This window comes from Erithacus rubecula, assembly GCF_903797595.1.
Source record: "Erithacus rubecula genome assembly, chromosome: 12".
NCBI lineage: Eukaryota > Metazoa > Chordata > Aves > Passeriformes > Muscicapidae > Erithacus > Erithacus rubecula.
In genome coordinates, this window is record NC_136664.1 from 4,289,205 (window position 1) to 4,304,676 (window position 15,472).

At 40.8% G+C, this 15,472-nt stretch overlaps 1 protein-coding gene across 3 annotated transcripts in view; it reads right to left on the reverse strand.

Annotated features, from left to right (window-relative positions):
• Positions 1-15,036, reverse strand: part of PLCG2 (phospholipase C gamma 2) — a 63,457-nt gene extending 48,421 nt beyond the window's left edge. The window contains exons 1-2 of one of the 3 annotated variants that reach the window (XM_079316529.1): positions 14,943-15,036; positions 4,909-5,142 (exon numbers count right to left, since the gene is read on the reverse strand). In XM_079316529.1, coding sequence (XP_079172655.1) covers positions 4,909-5,104 — 196 coding nt within the window. In that variant the 5' untranslated portion in view covers positions 5,105-5,142; positions 14,943-15,036. Of the gene's footprint in view, positions 1-4,908; positions 5,143-7,305; positions 7,328-14,942 lie in introns of those variants that run through there. The other 2 variants (XM_079316530.1, XM_079316531.1) reach the window with 2 other exon arrangements.
• Between the last annotated feature and the right edge of the window lie 436 nt (positions 15,037-15,472).

Genomic DNA, 15,472 nt, shown 5'->3' on the forward strand with positions numbered 1-15,472 from the left:
CCCCAATCCAGGTACTTCATCCTCTGAGAAAGTTTTCAGAACAAATTAATACTAACATTTCTCTTTCCTTTTCTTTTTCAACCTTACCTACCCCCTGACCTCTCACTCTGCATACAGAAAGAGCAGTTTCAAAGCTGATATAATATATATATATATAACTTTTTCTAAATATGGCCCTCTGATGCTTTAAACTATTTCTTGTTATGAGCTTGCACAACTAAATTGTCACTAGATATTTTTATTATGGAGTCTTTTGCAATAAATAAAGAACACGAAAAAAACCAAGTGATCTTTCTTTTCCAAAAATTACAGAATTAAAATACGGTTTATATAATGTTACAAAAGCAGGTCACCTCTTCTTGTGAAAAAAACTAAATTTCTAGATATTCAAAAACAGAGAAATCATCTTCTGTCCTCAAATAGAATCTTCCTTGAAATGAGCATGCTTGTATTACAGAGAATCACACACTTGCACACTGAAGGATGGCACCACAGATTTCTGAGAGTATAAATTCTCCTGGCTGTGAATCATCCCTTCACTCAAGGGATTCTTGGAAGAATATTCAGAAACACACACATTTTCCAGTGACTAATCCAACTCTAGTCACTGTGAGCTTTCCCTTAATAATTGTCCTGAAAGCACTTTGCATCTGAGAAAGAATGGAACATCCATAACAGATCAGATTTACACCACGCCACCTGCTTGCTCTACAAGTTTAAATATCTTAACTTTGGGCTCTGATTTATTCAAGTGCATATAAATGCTATACCACAATTTGAGAGGCCTTATTTGGGAGTTCTGGAATGTCCTCTCAGACTGCAAACCTCAGGTGTCAGCCATGTGTCTTAGCAGAGTCCTGGCAAATCCTGCCCTCCCTTGGCTACCTGTTCCTTCCCCTCTGCCTGTTGCTGCTGTCCAGTGTGCACAACATCAGCCACAGTGTGTCCAGCATGAGGTGGGGACAGCCAACCCTGGGTGTGTGTGACCCATGGGCACCCATCCAGACCTACACACAGTTGAAAAGGTTAAACACAAATAAAAACACACAGCAGAACTATAAGGAGGCAAGACAATACAACAGACCATGCTGACAAGTGACAGCTTCATAGTTACCCACCCAATATGCAGGGATTCCTTTCTGCAAGAAAAGAGTCCATTACAAGTTAAATAAGCAAATGAAATCCCTCTGTACAAGGAAACCAAGCTTTCCTCCTCTCAAGCAAAAATAAGCTTATTCTCTCAAATGCCTGTCTGGGTAGACAGGTGAGACTAAGCTTGGAATTTAACTGCTTAATACTGGGCTGTGAAAACATCACCTCAAACTTCTGTCAGGCACAGTCAGAAATTCAGTGCCTCTTGGTCTACTGTTGAAATAACATATCCTTCTCTAAAGGACACAACCTACCTGTGTTCTTTCATTTAGGGGAAAATACAGAGGTTTCTCCCCAGCTCCTTTCTGTTAGAAATTCCTTTCGTGTATGGCAACTCAAGTCTCTCAAAAGGTCAATGTAAAATCTCCAGTATTTGGACACTGTGTGATCTGAACCACACAATGAAGACAGAGATCATTTACACCAGATTTCCTACCCTTTGTAAATCTTCACTTCTTACCACACCAAAGACCTGAGCCTAGGAAGAGGTTTCTGAAGTTTCTCATCCAGAGAAATACATCTGCAAAGAGCAGGAAATAGCCTTCATTTTAGCAACCCTTTCACTCCACTCTAAAAAGATATGCTGGCAGGTTTTCAACAAAAGGAGCCTTTTCATAAGCAATGCAATTTAAAATACACAGCAGTGCCACTTTTGGACCCATGGGGTTGTGTAAATATTTATGTAAGTATAGCTAATCCTACATCTCTCTGTTGCTCTGGTCAATTTATTCCAGAATAAGAGTAGCTGCCTTTTTGTTATTGTGAGGCTTAAGTTAAATCACTTCCAAAATAACATTAACCAAACTTGAAAAAAGGTCATTGTAATAAATATAACTCTGGCTTAGAGGAATATGAGTGTTCTTCAAACATTTACAGTCCATCAGCAAGAAAATCAACACTACAACATCCAAAATTCCCAACACTACATAGGGCAGTTAGGGAGAGAAAAAAAAAAAAATTCTTGATCGCCAAAGGCAAAGTATTAAAATATAGTATGAAAGCTGGACTCTATCTTCACTATCTATTAGCAGCTTATTTTGTGTCACAAAGCTAAAGAACTCTCCTTACTATCTGATTTTGAAACATAAACCATAGCAGATGCAAACATTGAATTTTCTGCCTTCTGTAAAGATCAGTTGCCAAACTTGAGTTAAAATAGCACACACAGAACAGGAAACCATCTTAACTTTCCCACTCGTCCTGAATATTAATTGTTTTAGGACTGACACACATGCAAATAACAACCATTAAGATCACATCATGAATATCAGGTTTTGTACAGCATAAGTGTATTAATATAATACTTGAGATGATAATTCTCTGCCCTCAACCACTTTCAAAAAAAAATCAAGAGACAAAAATGTGGATTTTATTTGTGACAAAGCCAACAGAATCCACCAGCATATATTTGGGGTCATCCATATACACATCTATAATCAAGAGGCTGCTTATTCTATTATCAAATAGGAAAGATTCAAACCCATAATTTTTCTATTCTCAAGCAAAAAGAAAGCCTGAGTCTCAGTCAAAAGAAGTAACAGCAACATACAAATAACTAACTAAATAAAATACTTCCTTCCTCTTCAGCAAAAACACTGTCAGCAAGTTAAAACTGCAGTGACTTTCATTTCTAGTAGACCAGATATGGTTCATGGTGAGTTGAAACAACTGTTTATAACATATTCTGGAACAATACCTGCAAAATACGTCATGTTGGGGCAAATTTGTTGCTTTTTAAGACAATAAAGCAATATTTTGCATATCTGTGCTTTTAACTAGGATATATTTTCAGACCTAAAGTTCCCATCATTATACACATCACTGGAGTGTTGCTCAATTAAAAAAAAAAAAACAAAAAACCTGCTACAAAATTTTTGTGGAGAGGCAGATGGCTTTTGGGTGACAGGTGTGGAGCAATATTCTCTGTTCTAGCAATGAGTGCCTGTGGGTCTGGAAGCCAAGGCATTACCTTGCTGGATCACCCAGGTTTGAGAGTGAAATTACAATGTTCACCTTCTTTTAAAAGCATTAAAATCCATACACAGAGCAAACTAGTTAATTTATTACCACAAACACACACCACTCCCAGAAAGCTTTGTTAAAAGGTGGTTACAAGACAGGACTTGAAAAAGTTGACAAACATTTGGAATGCACAGTATGTTCAGCTTTAAATTTGTCCCCTCTGGGCAAATGGCTACAAGAAGATGTGGTCAGAGATTGGTTTGACCAGAGGATTCTGAGATCTTCCATCAATGAGTAGTCATTTTCTACTATGTTTTAATTTTATTGCCCTGTGTGTAAACCCCAGGCTTTTTTTGCTAAACAATATTCAAGCACTGCTCTCTTAACTGAATTCTACATGCACTCTCAGGACTTCTTTTTTGGCACAGTATCAGCAATACACTTGCACTTGCATTCACACACATCATTATAGGAAAGGATAATTACCCTCATTTGTCAAGTAAGAAACTGGGGCAATGAAAGATTATGAACCAGAGTACCTGTTAATTGGGTGTCCAGCCCTGTGTGCTTTCCCCCAGAATACTGAATATGACCATATTTTCACCACCAATGATAAGAACATCTTCCCAGAGAAACAGTCTTTATTTCCTAAATCAATTTCCAGTTGCAGGTCCCATCTCCACGAGGAATGAGACAGGAATCAATGGAAACAGTAGCAGAGATTTAATACTTTTAAGTCAGGAGCGTGAAGAGAAACTGCTCAGGCAATCCCAAAATCATAAAAATTTCTCAGTGCCTATCTTTGGAACCTTACAGACCAACAGATCTACCTTGTTTACCAAAAAAAACCCAACAAAACCTTCTAAAATTCCACACCTTAACAGACCAATAAATTATTCTGTCATTTCAGACAAACTATTCTATTCCTATACTGAGGACAAACATTTCTTTACAGCTGTAGAGTAGAATCATGCTCACAATAATTTTTAAAAAGTTACCATACAATCACATGCAAGCATTGTAAATACATTACACCACCCTGAGGTGCACAAATCACAGAAAGCCCAGGGTGAGCCCTCTCTACATTAGCTGTGTTTATAAAACTAAGGATTAGTCTCACTTTATTCTTCTATTCTAGTTTTTGCAGCCCTATCTAGCCTTACACTCCTCTTCTATTTCCTGACCTTGTTATAAATTGTTAGACAGCTCCAATATCAACTAAAGAGACAATACCACCTCAGGGCCTTGAAACCACCTCATATCTCACAGCTTCATTCCCCTAAGTCATTGGTACTTTCCAATGATGGTCCTAAATAATGGCTTCCATCCTGAGACAGCAAATTGCCCCAGAATACCAGAATGTGAATTCAGTTTCTTTGCATTTGAAGGTGCTTGGTTGGTTCTTTTTCTTCTTTTTTTTTTTTTTTTTTTTTTTTTTTGGAGAAAAGTGGTAAAGAATAATTACTCACTTGAATTTATAAGACATAATGATGGAAAACAGTCTGTCAATTCAGAAAACAAACATCATATTCAAGGATTAAAACTTTGAGAACAAGGCTAAGGATAAAAGCATATTAGTCATATTTAAGTAGTGTTAGCTACATAAATAATGAGCTGCAGAAGATTCTTCATCTACATTACAACAATTTAAAATATTCTCAGCAAATTACCAAACTCTTTCAGCCAAAATCTTCATAATGTCAACAAAAGGCTTGTTAAATTAATATTTGACAAGTACATCAATTTATTAGCAACTCCAAGTTACTAAAAGAGGTACACATTGCAAATACTCACAGAAACCTTCAATCTTGTCAGCTGTCTTGCTCCATGCTACCTGCCTGGTTTCCATTATCACTTGAATAGTCCTCCTTTCTGGACTGCTCTTCTTTAGACTGAATATTGTCATAACAGTTCCCAATTCCAAAGTCCTTTTGATCTGGCTTTTCTCATATTCAGGCAGCACTCCATAGTCTATATTCTTTCTGGGCATTTTTTCTTTTTAATCAATCTTTTATGGTCTTCAGTGTCCTGAAGAGAAAAAATATACGGGACAAAAATAGATATTTAAAAGAGCATTTTCATTTCTTTAAAGATTATATTTATGTAGTTAAGATACCTAACAAAGACTCCTGCCCATGCAAATGCAAGGCAGGTACATGGCCAACATTAACCCTTGCTGGTTTACCCTGAAAGGAGGTACAAACAGCATTCACAGAGGGCAGCTTGTGTCAACTCCTGCACTGTATTAGAATTCAAACCTGGATGAGACCTACATGAGAATATGAAGCAGGTAACTGTCCTTTTGAGAACTGTAATGAAGGGAATATGTGAGTAATACAAACACTGAAGTGCTGGCAACATCTAAACATCAGTTTTTGCACTTTTAAAACTTCATGGCTCTGTTTCTCCTACACAGGCTGCCTTTTCTTACCCACATGTTGGGTGGCAGATATTTGTGTGCACACACTTGGGACACATCTTGGCACAAAAGAGCCAAAAGAGGGATGTGTACAGAGCAGATCTCACAAATATATCTGGTCTATTAGATCACTTCATCAAACAGCTAATTACAAGTCTGATGATCCTCAGTGAGATTATTTACAAACAGGATGAACTGCAGCCTGCTCTGTCACCCACGAATGAGCATCAGTGTCACACAGGGGCCGGTGCCACAGCTCCCAGCCAAGCCCCTTAACCCCAGGCCTGGGAGGACAGGCTGAAAGAAGCTCTGTGCACGCAGCCTCAGCTTCTCTTCCTCTCTCCCCAGCCCACTGCTCTCCATCACAAGCACTTTCAGTTTCCGTGTTCATGGCCAACTCGACCGTGGCACTTCTCGCTTCCCCTTGGTGACTTCTGCCCGCCCTCGCCCCCCACCCTGCCAGTGGCTCCTGACTGCTCCCTCTCATTAACAGCACTGAATTAATTGCCTTGGAACACTGTCTCACCAGCTGCCCAGTACAATCTTTCCAATTCCTTTTTGAATTCTACCACTTCAATAAATGCTTTTTTTTTTAAGTTAACAGAGAAGCCACAAGAGTCCCTTCTTACCTCTGCACTGCCAACCGTGAGCTTGAAGGGCTCTACAGCAGGAGCCACTCCATGGTTTGTAAAACATTATACACACTATTTAGTGTTTTATATTGGCCTGTTAAAGTAATAAAAAAATTGAGTTTTCTTTCCTTATAGTACGGAAGAAATTTATATACCCCAATCCTACAACTGGGAGGGAGTGAACAACTTTCAAGTGTTGAAAGCAACAGCAGATTTATTTTTATATTTTTTTTAGCCATAACGTAACTAATCCTTTTAGACTACCTGAAGATAATCAACCATTTAAATTATGACAGGCCTGAATCTAAAAAGACAGCCATGGTAATTTCTTGTTAAAAGAAATGAAAGGAGGGATAAATAAAAAATTAAATTAAAATCTTTGAACAGTGTCTGTTTCCTGACAAAAAAAAATTAGAAACCCCGTCTCTTCACTTTGCTCTTTTCATTAAGAATTATGAAAAAACAAATATGCTGTTATTTGGGACAGGGTTTAAGCATTTGTGCAACACTACACTACAACTGAACTTTTAAATGAGTATAGTTTTTCACGAGATGATAAAAAATAAACATCAGCTTTGCCTTTTACAGTACAAGGTATAGCTGTTAAATGAACTATGATTTAGAAAACCAACAAAAGAAGTTTCTAAAGGCAGCTATTTTATAAAGGGCAATGCAGCAGATTTTTTGAGAGATAGCTCCCTTAGTACAAAGGAACTGCCTCTCAGAGGTGGCTCCTTAAACAGTTTCTGTTGAATGTAATATATTGGACTTCCCCTTTTAGAGGAGTTCTTTCTGCTGAAACAAGAGAAAACAGTGGATTTCATCTAACCTAACTCCTAAGTCATAAGCCAAGTTTTTGACTTAGGGTGGAAAGAATATTGCAATATTTGATCAACCTGACTGACCACTCCTAGACTGTTCTGGCTACCTGCTCCAGTTGAAGAGTAACATCACAGAGAGCTGCCTAAGAGAACTAAGAGAAGCCCTTGGCATTTGACCTTCAAATATCAGTTGTCTCACACTCGCCCACAGGTGCCCCTCAGCCTTCCTTACACCCATCACTGCACAACAATTTGAATTAACAATCTTTCTACCTACTCATGCAGCAGAATTCTGTGATGACCTTCATCACCCCATTACCTGGATGCCTCTAACCCAGCAGGGTGTGAACTGCGAGATGCTGGGTGTAATGGAAGTATCACTGCTCTTCTGCTGAAAAGTTACTTCAGCCTAAATTGGAAAGATCCAGCATCACTTACAAAACTCAGCACGTTAATAATCACCAAAACATGCCTCAAGCTCTAGCTTAGACACAGACATGACTCTTTCCCTTTGACTCTAAGAACTACATGAGCTAAACTTTGAAGGTGTCCTGTACCCTATGCAAAACTTGGATCACTTGTTACTGTTTGTGCAAGACCTGTTCTGATAGGTTTTAATTGAAAAGCCTGACTGATTCCAACTAAGAAATCTAAAAGACACACTGCAAGTAACCAAGTGAACATGGACAAAAAAAAAAAATAAATAAAATAAATCTATTTAAACTACCCTTCCACTTAGTTTTACTTCATTTACTTCAGACTTTAACCAACTTCTTAGCGGAAGATCAGTGTAACTTGTAACAGCTTGTAACTCTCTTCATGATAACAGAAAGGAAAAACCAGAAACGGCAAGCTATAAATGTACCAGGGGCAAAGAATATCTTGGATAACCACTGATAAATCCACAGTCTGTTATAATTTCACCCATATGACACAGCAGGTGCTTTCCACACACAAAAAGTTGACAAAGAAGTGCAGCCCAAAGTTTATCTCCAGCAGATTTCTAAATTTTCCCATGCGCTCTGGGCATCGCAGAAGGTTTGTTGCATCCTGTGCCCTAAGCTCTGCCTTTGGATTTAGGACATCGCCTCGCCAGATGTACACACACCAGCGCGGTACCACAGCACTAATAATTAATAGCAATCGATGCAGCTGCTGCCGCAGAGCCTGGCGGGCGAGCAGGGGAGCGGAACCCACCTGCCCCGGGCGGGCCGGGCCTCAGCCGGGCAGGGCCGCACGGCCGGGCTGCTGTCAGCCACTGCCCAGCTTTCCTTCCTTCTTCTCCCTCAGCCTGCGCTGCGCCGGGCTCGGCCAGACACAGTGCGGGGCGGCAGGGCCACCTCAGGGAGCGCTCAGCCCAAGTGCCCGCCGGCCCCTGGCACGACTGTCCCTCACCCTCCGCTGCACCCCGGCACCGCTCATCCCCCGCCTGCCCTCCCAGAGCGTCCCTCGCACCGCCCCGCCCCAGCCCCGCGGCACCTGCTGCTGCTGCCGGGCCGCCCTCACCTGCGCGGCGGCGGCGGCGGCGGGGGCTCGGTGCGGCCGCGGGGCAGAGCCGGCGCTGCTCCCGCTGCTCCCGCGGCGCCTACGGGGCTCTGCTTCTGCCGTCAGCGGGAAGGGGCGGCGCCACCTGACCCTGCCGCCGGCCGGGCTCCCCTCAGCCCCGGGGCGCCGGCCCTGCCCTCCCGCGCCCCCCTCGGCGCCGAAGCGGGGCCGGGACTCTCCGGGGTTCCTCGCCCCGTCCCTCTGGCTGCCCCAGGGCTGCTGTGGAGCCTGGCGCTGTCCCCGCAGGGCCCCGTGCCCACAGCCGGCCCCTGAGGCGCCGAGCCCCCTGTGCCAGGGCCCGCTGTCCCGCCGCTTGGAGCTGCTGTTCTGCTCCACTCTGATCTGATCTTCTGCTCCAGTCTGATGTTCTGCTCGAGCCTGAGGAAAAGGCTGTACAGCTCCGCTCTCGCTGGAGTTACCTTGCCGGGTTAAAACTGACTGCCAAGTGATCCACTACAATTGTATCACACGCCAGTTTAGAATTTGGCAATGCTAGAAGTATTTCCCAGGTTGGGATTCAGAATAGTGGTAGAAGGACAGCCTACTTGCGGGTCAATCCCTAGTACAGCCATTCAGCTTGGTGTATCAGTCTTGCCCCAGACCAATTTGATAAATTTGGGGAAAATTCCTACATCCATAGGCAGGTGTACAAGGTCATCACAGGGAACAAGTCATGCCAGTTCAGCAGACACCAAAACAAATGCCCAGAAACCAAAGCCAGGGATGCCAGAGCATTTGCAGGGAAGATCTTGGCCATTTCTGCAAGGGCTGTGCCATGTTACAGCAGCAGGTCCTGTATTCCAAATGCTGATTCCCAAAAGCTGACATTAAGTTTCATGGAGATAATTCTTCCTCTCCCCTCCTTCCAATATGGGTGGCTGACACAAGAGAGTGAAAAGCACAGGTCTTTCAACAGACTAATCTACTCTATTGGGGAAAAATAGTTTTCTATAATTTCAGTCAGCATTACAAATGGTTGAACAGTAATCAGACATTAACTGATATTTTCAATCTATACGTGCAGAAACTACTGAAACAAAATCATATCTGCAATGGGGTTCTGCACTAAATTCCACCAAAAATACTCCCTAACTACACAGAAGAAGAAAATGGTGATTTTGTCCAACTCTTTTATAGGAACAATTTGGGAAACTTCCCAAAGGCAAGTCAACAAGCCTTTATCACGGCCAAAAGTACCAAAGGGTTTCAAATAAGTATGACCAATCAGAAAAGAACTGAAGAACACATTCAAAATATACCACCACAAAAGGAAGAAAAGCCTGAAACCCAATACCTGGAAAAGGTGTGGTTCATTTTAAATGCAAAGCAAAAAGATGCTCATTGCAATGTTATCACTGTTTGCTATTTTGTGAAGACTTGTCACATTTTTCCAGATGTCTAACCTGGCAAAAGTTTCTCTCTTTATAATATGTGACTCAGTTACAAATTCACAGAACACTTAACAGGAGTAAATGAATGAGAATAGCAGAATATTTATTAACACACCATGGTGTCTCTGCCATACATTATTTTTAGCTCTCCATCTTTAAAGCCTTCAATGTTTCATGTTTAGGCAGCCTTTGAAATTATGTGAAATGTGGCAAAAAAACAAGAGCCGAGCAGCCAACTTCCCCAGCTGCAGAAGCTAATACCCAAACATCCATTCACACCACAGAGAGCTGAAGGGTGCAGGTAATCCTGGGCATTTTACAAGCAGGAGATGGCAGTATTCACTTAATGTCAGCTGTCAGATCCAGGAGTCATCTGAGTCTGTTGACAGTGAATCCAAGTTCCAGCAAATACCAGCCCAGCAGCCCCTCCTGGTCCTGCTTCACTTGGCCAGGTACCAAGAGTCTCCTCACCAGTCATATGGCACAGCTTCAGCACAGGAACCACCCTTGAACAACCCAGAAGCCACACAGGCACAGAGTTGCTCATCTTTATGGTATTTAGAGCTGCTGCAGTAGATAATTGCTGCAAAGAAAAACTTGGGTCTGGACATACTTGTGGTTGTGCCTCATTGGTGTTTTGGAAGGGCAAATAAAACCTACCCATTTCCAGCCTTTCTTGCATGACCTGAGACTTATCTGATAAAACACTTTTAAAGCTGAAGGGTCATTACATAGCCAGGGAAAATATGTGTGTTGGAGAGTTATAGCTGCAGTGGGGATCATAGCACTGAATCCTGTGAATTGCTTGGTGTAACAAAATCTCAGATGGAGTAAGCAATCCTTAAAACCAAACCAATAAAAGAGTAACTCTTTGAAATGCCAGCTGTTACTCAGCACATTCACTAGACCCAAAATAAGAGTACTCAAACTTCCTCATAATCCCAACAGATTGGAGTTATCAGAATCAGCAGCTCTGCTGTCCAACAACCAAAGCTCAAAAGTGAGAATTTCCTGGCAGACATAACTTCCTATATGGATTATGGATCTTATAGTCACAGATAACTATCAGGTGACATCTCCAGTCCTTTTTTTGTGGGGAAAAAAAAGTGCCTGTAGATATATGCTGAGGAAAGGTGTGGGAAAATTAGTTCTCTGAATTGAAGAATCTGCCCCAGAAAAGCATGTATGTTTAAAAAGAAGGTTTACCACTAGAATAAAATCTTCCTTCCTTTATTCTTTTTTCTTTTCAGTTTAACTTCCTTCTTAAAATTTTCAAAGACCCTTTGAATTGTTAAAATATCACAATTCATACTGTAAGATCTGAAAAGCGATTTTTTCAGCTAGGAGTATAATTTTACATTTTGGTCTTAAATCCCTCAGAAAGGGAATTTATAGTGTTCATGCTGACACTTTCTTAATGGCAGCATTGAAAAGTTCAACCCTGTCTTACATCTGCTAATGAAGAGTTGATTGCTTCCCCTGAAGAATAAAGCAAGGCATGAAAGAGAAGCACAGGACTGGCTAGAAATCCTCATGGATATAATAAATAAGGATCACAAAACTGGTGCCACTTCCTCACAGGAGCTACAAAGAAAAAACAACTTTTGTGTAGAAGACAGAATTTGAAAAGCTTTACCCCATCTATTGTAAGAAATGTTAAAGAGTGACTAGGCAGGAGGAACAAATATTTTAGAGACATGTCAGAGACATTTTCTAGCCAAAGGATTTTTAACAGCCACGGTATCTGCACTCCTTAGCAGGATGTACATTAGATCAGCTAGATTGTCTGGTTAGAGCTGCAAAACTTATAACCAGATGTTTCATAAAGGAAACTTCATTTTCATGGTTTGCCTTTATGAACTTTTCATCTGCAGGACTCAAACTGATTTTAAACCTGTCATGAGAACTTGCATACTTAACAATTGCTGGAGGGAAGAGTTGCCACTGGCAGAGCAGTCCTGTGCCACCCCAGCTCCTCATGGCAATAGTTTCCCAGTTTCTCTGGGAAGCTTTGATCAGGTGTTAGTGATCCTCTCCAGGGGCTCAAAGGGCCTTTACAGCATGAAGCTGATCTCTGAGAGCAATGTCCAGTTTCAACATCATCACAGAGTGTGACAGATCCAACACCCCCAGCACATCTTCTCAGCATAACACAGCCCAGGCTCCTCGAAGAGGATCTCTTTTAGAAAGTGTTCTTATGTGTACTTGGCTCCATTCTTATCAGAGTTGCATTCTAATCTTGGTAAATTATTGTCACTTAATCATAATATTTAAAGTAAATATTGACTTAAACTACTAAGGTCACAACAGAAAAGCTGACATGGAGGAAGGGAGGTTATACTTGTAAGTGGCTGGCCTGTTGCCTACTGAAATGTTTGTCTGAGCCTCAAATGTTGAGCTACTCTTCAGTTCAGTCACCCTGTCTCTTGTTGTTTGCAAAATCTGCATTTAAAAACTTTTCTGAGGAATTACTGCTCACTGGCTTCATCCACAAAATACAATGCTGTCCCTTAAAATTTCTGTAACAATTTGCATTTGTAGATGACTTTTTTTTTTAATTTAAAACATTTTTTAAATAATCCTTATATCCTACTTTCAAGGGCATCAGGCACAGAGGGTGAGGAGGTTTGCCAAAAATCTCACAGCAATTACATGCTTTGGGCAGACCATTGCTTCCAGGTTTTATCCTAATGTCCTGAGGAATGGCATTTCCTCATAGCAAAGCTTGCTGTGCCAAAAGAAACCTTTTCATTTACCAGAATTATAGTTTCAAAAGTTTCACTTGAGTGAAAACTCTGCTGTGTGGTTTGGGATGCTCAATAAAAACCTTTAAAAAAATGCATGTGAAAATATTTGAAATAAATGTCAAAGTGCATTTTTAGACACACACTGATGAATTATTTACTCAGCATCTTGAGCCAGCTTTGACCACAGAAAACATCAGTATGTTTAAAGGGCCTGCAACCCCACCTTCAGATGAAGGGTTAAATAATACAATCACTACATCCACAGTGATAAAATGCCAGCAGCTCATTACCAGTACTATCAACAGTGAGTTGATACCAATGTTACAAGGCCTCAGCAGAAAAGGAAAACTGCAGAAGACTCTGCAGGGAACCAGAGAAAATTTTCTCCTGAGCTTTTTCAGCCAACTACATAAAAATCTGTCATAAAAATAATGTGATTTTGAGTGGGAAGGACTGAAAAAAACCAACATTTGACAATGGTTTTAAATGAAGTGAGTTGTAACTAACTCAGCAAGAAACAGTCCAGTTCTCCCCCCTAGGTAACTTTCAGCCTTTCATTTATTTCCCTCTACAGAGTAGCACCAGGGGTGAGTTGAGGAGAGAAAAGGCTCTGTTACCATCTACTTCAGCCTCCTGCTCTCAGTCATCATCCCTGTGAGTTAAATTTTCCTTTTTCCTCATTCTGCTGAGCTCTTCCTAACACTGATTTTGCTGCTGCTGGTGGAAGCTTTTCTGGGATCATCAAGCAGAGATAGCCCAGGTTTTTCTCTACTTTCTACATGGCTGATTGCAGGGATTTATTATTGTGCAAGGCCTTCCTTCACAGGAAGGGAGGAGAAGTTCCTTGCATCTGTGATCACTCATGCAGAGATCAGCTTTAATCTGACACATGCTACATCAGAAAAGTTTAGAAAAGCCCTCTAGTTAATCAAAGAACAAGAATTCTCTGGGGATGGTGAGAGCACGCTGGTCCTAATGCAGATAAGCATGTAATCCTGTAAAAACACGTCAAAATCTCACTAAAATCAAAATATGATTGAAAAAGTAATGATATCCTTAAGTGATAATTTCTGAATAGGGATAGAGACACACTACAGGGATATGCCTTTGAGATGCCTGTGCCTTAGAAGAGCATCCATCTGGTTCTATCTCCAGGATCAGCACATTTGTATAGAATGCAAATCACTCTTGCAACTGCTGTTATCTTTCTGCACCTCAGTCATAACATGACATGAGTGAGTCATGTCAAAGGGTCAAAACCTTCTGTTCCACTTCTTGTGATAAGCATCTCTTCAACAAGCAGTCTGAGAGATCCTGAGTGCCAACAGACTGAGGTAGGAGCTGACATGGGGTGTTCTACAACCATGGTCTGTACTAAGAGACTGCTGAGTATCCTGGGGAGCAAATTTACCTTTATAGCTTCAGAAGAGCCTCGGTTTAGAAGAGCAAAGAACCATTTTTCAGAAATGCAGGCAGATATCAACAACCCCATATGGCTGCTGATCTCAAACACGTGTGTGTGTGTATAAAAATCAATACAGGTAGAATACTATTATTTCACTTAACATATTAAAAATATTCTTTTACATCTCCAAACAGATTATATTTGTGCAAAATTCAGAAACTACACAATATGTCTGTAAGCAGTAGCTACAACACCTCTCACTCACTAACATTTGACTGAAAATCTGAACTCAGATACTCTATGCGATGTTTTAAAAATAAACACAAAATTTGAACTCTACAGAGAAAAAGCAACAAAAAGAAACAAACTTTCTTTCCATGAAAAATTTCTAACACACTCTTCATTTAACAGGAGACAATGTCTAGAATAAGGAACCTAACAATGTGAATTTACAAGTGCTTGTTTGACATTATCTCCAATTAAAAATATCTTGGTTAACTTCAGCTGAGCATCCAGGACTTGTGTGTGCCTGTAATGGTTGTAAAAATGTCACACACACACATACAAAAATTGTTTCTTATTTCCTTCTCAGACTGGACTGGTAATATTCAAATACCACTCCCTTTTTCAAAAAAATGCTTTTAAATTTTCCTTTATTTTTAAGAAACTCCTTTTTTCCCTGGAGCTAAGCTAGAATATTTTACAGGAGAGAAGACAAAGGCTGGAGCACTGAAGGCTCTGCCAAGTAATTTAAATCCAACTGTGTTCTCTCCAGAAACTTTCTGCCACACGTGGGGAATTATTTAACCCCATTTTTGCAAAGGATAACTGCCCTGCTGAGTCTCAAAGGCAGCAATACAGAGCTTACCTTTAATCCTGTGCAGAATAATGAGTGATATGCTGCTGAGATTAGTGAGGCAGTGTCAAACCGAGGTTTCTTCCTCTTTGTACTCCTACTCCACCTGGGTAAAAGCACACTGTTAAGAACCCTTAAGCATACAAAATCTCTAATCAAGTTTTCAACAGCCTGGGCCTTTTAGCTAATTTAAAATTTAAAAGAAAAAAGATGTCACCTTTGATGACACTCACTTCTTCGCAAGGACAAATTTTGTTATGGCTGCTGCTAGCAAGGGGAAAAAAAGGGGAAAAAAAGAGTTCTTAGAAAAAAGTGGAGCACTAATTCTGAAATATGTCACTTCCAACCAGCAGGACTCTCTCCATCTCTAACACCGGGATGGGCTGAGCCCTTTTCACACTCACTTGTATCGTGTTAATAGCCTGGCAATATGTTAATGATGCCCCACCTGAGGTCAGCAATGCGAACAGCTTCTGGTTGTCTAAGGCAAATTTCAAATTCTTTGCCTTCTGGTTACTATACTTTTGGGATGCTCTTTCTTT